This window comes from Penaeus monodon, chromosome 2, assembly GCF_015228065.2.
Source record: "Penaeus monodon isolate SGIC_2016 chromosome 2, NSTDA_Pmon_1, whole genome shotgun sequence".
Taxonomy (NCBI): domain Eukaryota; kingdom Metazoa; phylum Arthropoda; class Malacostraca; order Decapoda; family Penaeidae; genus Penaeus; species Penaeus monodon.
Window position 1 is genome coordinate 25,244,462 of NC_051387.1, and position 2,273 is coordinate 25,246,734.

Consider the following 2,273-nt stretch of genomic DNA (forward strand, 5'->3'; position numbering starts at 1 on the left):
TATTCTATTCCCCCACCATTTCTTTTTGGTTTCTTTGCCTTTTTCATGTTATCATCAAAGTTCATTTTTCCCCCACCTATCCTTCCTTTGTCTATATCCTCATACTTCCTTTCATGTCCATTTTTAAGGATATCACCATCCTCATCAAAGATGATTTTTTTTCCAGTTACCTCACGTTTATATACATCTTTATCCATTCTTTCAAATGCATTTTTAGCATTCCAATCACTGTCAAAAATATGATTCTTTCCCTTTTTTTTATAAGAATTATGATCTGACTGTTCTGTTGGCTTATGCTGAAAGCCTGACATACCTTTATTTTCCACCTCATCAGAAAAGCATGTTTTTGATTTGTTTTCTCCATAATTCTCATCATATTCAGTTAATTCACCCCCATACAACGTTAATTTCTTTTTTATTACCTCCATTCTTAGACGTCTGTGAGCAAATCTCAGTAGTTTCTTTATTTTCTTCTGTGCTTCTGAATCTGCCAGTTCCTCCGCCTCATTTTCTCTATTCCTTGAAGCATACAATTTCTTAACACTTGCATCAAGCCAAGTCACAGCTGATCTCTTGACCCAGACACCTTGAAACTGTGTCATTACTTCATTTTCTTCAAAGTTGATTGGGACTGCTGTCTTCTCTTTTCTTCCTGTGTTCTGAGGATTTTTATGGCATTTAATGATATATGCTTTGAGTTCTTTGCCAGCCTTTAGTCTGTAGTTTCTATATTTTTTTTCCAATTTCTGTAAAGAGAAGAAAAAACATAAACATAAACTGCACATTACACATACAAAGGTTTAAGATGGAACACCTGCTAACTAAATAACATGTACAAATGTATGTGTATATAAATATAAATATAAATATAAATATATATATATATATATATATATATATATATATATATATATTATATATATAAACACATACATATACACACACACACACACACACACACACACACACACACACACACACACACACACACACACACACATGTATATATACATTCACACATACATATACATGCATAAAAATATATAATCTATACACGCATATACAAACATACATACATACATATATATCCAAGTGTGCATACATATATAAATAATATATATATTATATATATATATATTATATATAGTATATATATATATATATATATAAATATATATAAATATATATACAAATATATTATATAAAGTATATATATCATATATATATATAATATATATATATATATATATATAGAGAGAGAGAGAGAGAGAGAGAGAGAGAGAGAGAGAGAGAGAGAGAGAATGTATGGATATATACAGAAATGTAAAAGATATAATGCTTGTATGTATATATTTATTTCATATATGTATATATACATATATATGTATATGTTACATATATATAAATGTATATATATAATAAACACATACGTATAAATATATACATAGTAAGCAATATAGATATGTAATATACATATATAGAAATATCTATATAACATACATGCAATATATATATATATATATATGGTTCGAGGGTTCTAGTCACCGGCCGGCACGTTGTTCCCTTGGGCAAGGAACTTCACCTCGATTGCCCTCCCAGGAAAAAAAAAAAAAAAAAAACAAAAAAAAAAAACAAATCGCCTTGAGGAGTCAAAACGCAAGTGTCGTTGGGGAAGTCACCGCCGTGGCACAAACCGCGGTTGATTAGGAAGGGCATCCAATCAGGCAAAGGTGGCAATGCCATATCATAACCTCTAAGAGTGAATTGACGAAGGAGGCCTATGTCCTGCAGTGGAATGGAATGGATGTTGGGGGAAAGAAAGAAAGAAAAGAGAAAGAAAGAAAGAAAAAAAAAAAGAAAGAAAGAAAAGAATAAAAAGAAAAAAAGAAAGGAAAGAAAGAAAGAAAAAAAAAAAGGAAAGAAAAAAAAAAAAAAAAAAAAAAAAAAATATATAATATATATTATATATATATATGTACAATATATCACATACATATATGTATATGTATGGGTGTATATATGTATATAAGTTGATTGTATATATATAAATTATCTATGTCTATATATATATATATATATATATATATATATATATATATAATATATGATATCTATGTATATTATATATGTTAGCTATATGTATATATATATGTAGTATATATATATGTATGTATATAATATATATTATGTAGATTATCTAATATTATTAATATATATACAAACATATATATACTATACATATATATATAACATACATGACCATATATATACAT

General features: G+C 27.1%; 1 protein-coding gene across 1 annotated transcript in view; it reads right to left on the reverse strand.

The window, feature by feature from the left end:
* LOC119578452 overlaps positions 1–801 on the reverse strand; it is a gene marked incomplete at its 3' end in the record, with an annotated part of 11,102 nt that extends 10,301 nt beyond the window's left edge. Inside the window, 1 exon segment of the mRNA XM_037926036.1 lies at positions 17–801. Within this exon segment, the coding sequence (XP_037781964.1) occupies positions 17–785 (769 nt within the window).
* Positions 802–2,273: the final 1,472 nt, after the last annotated feature.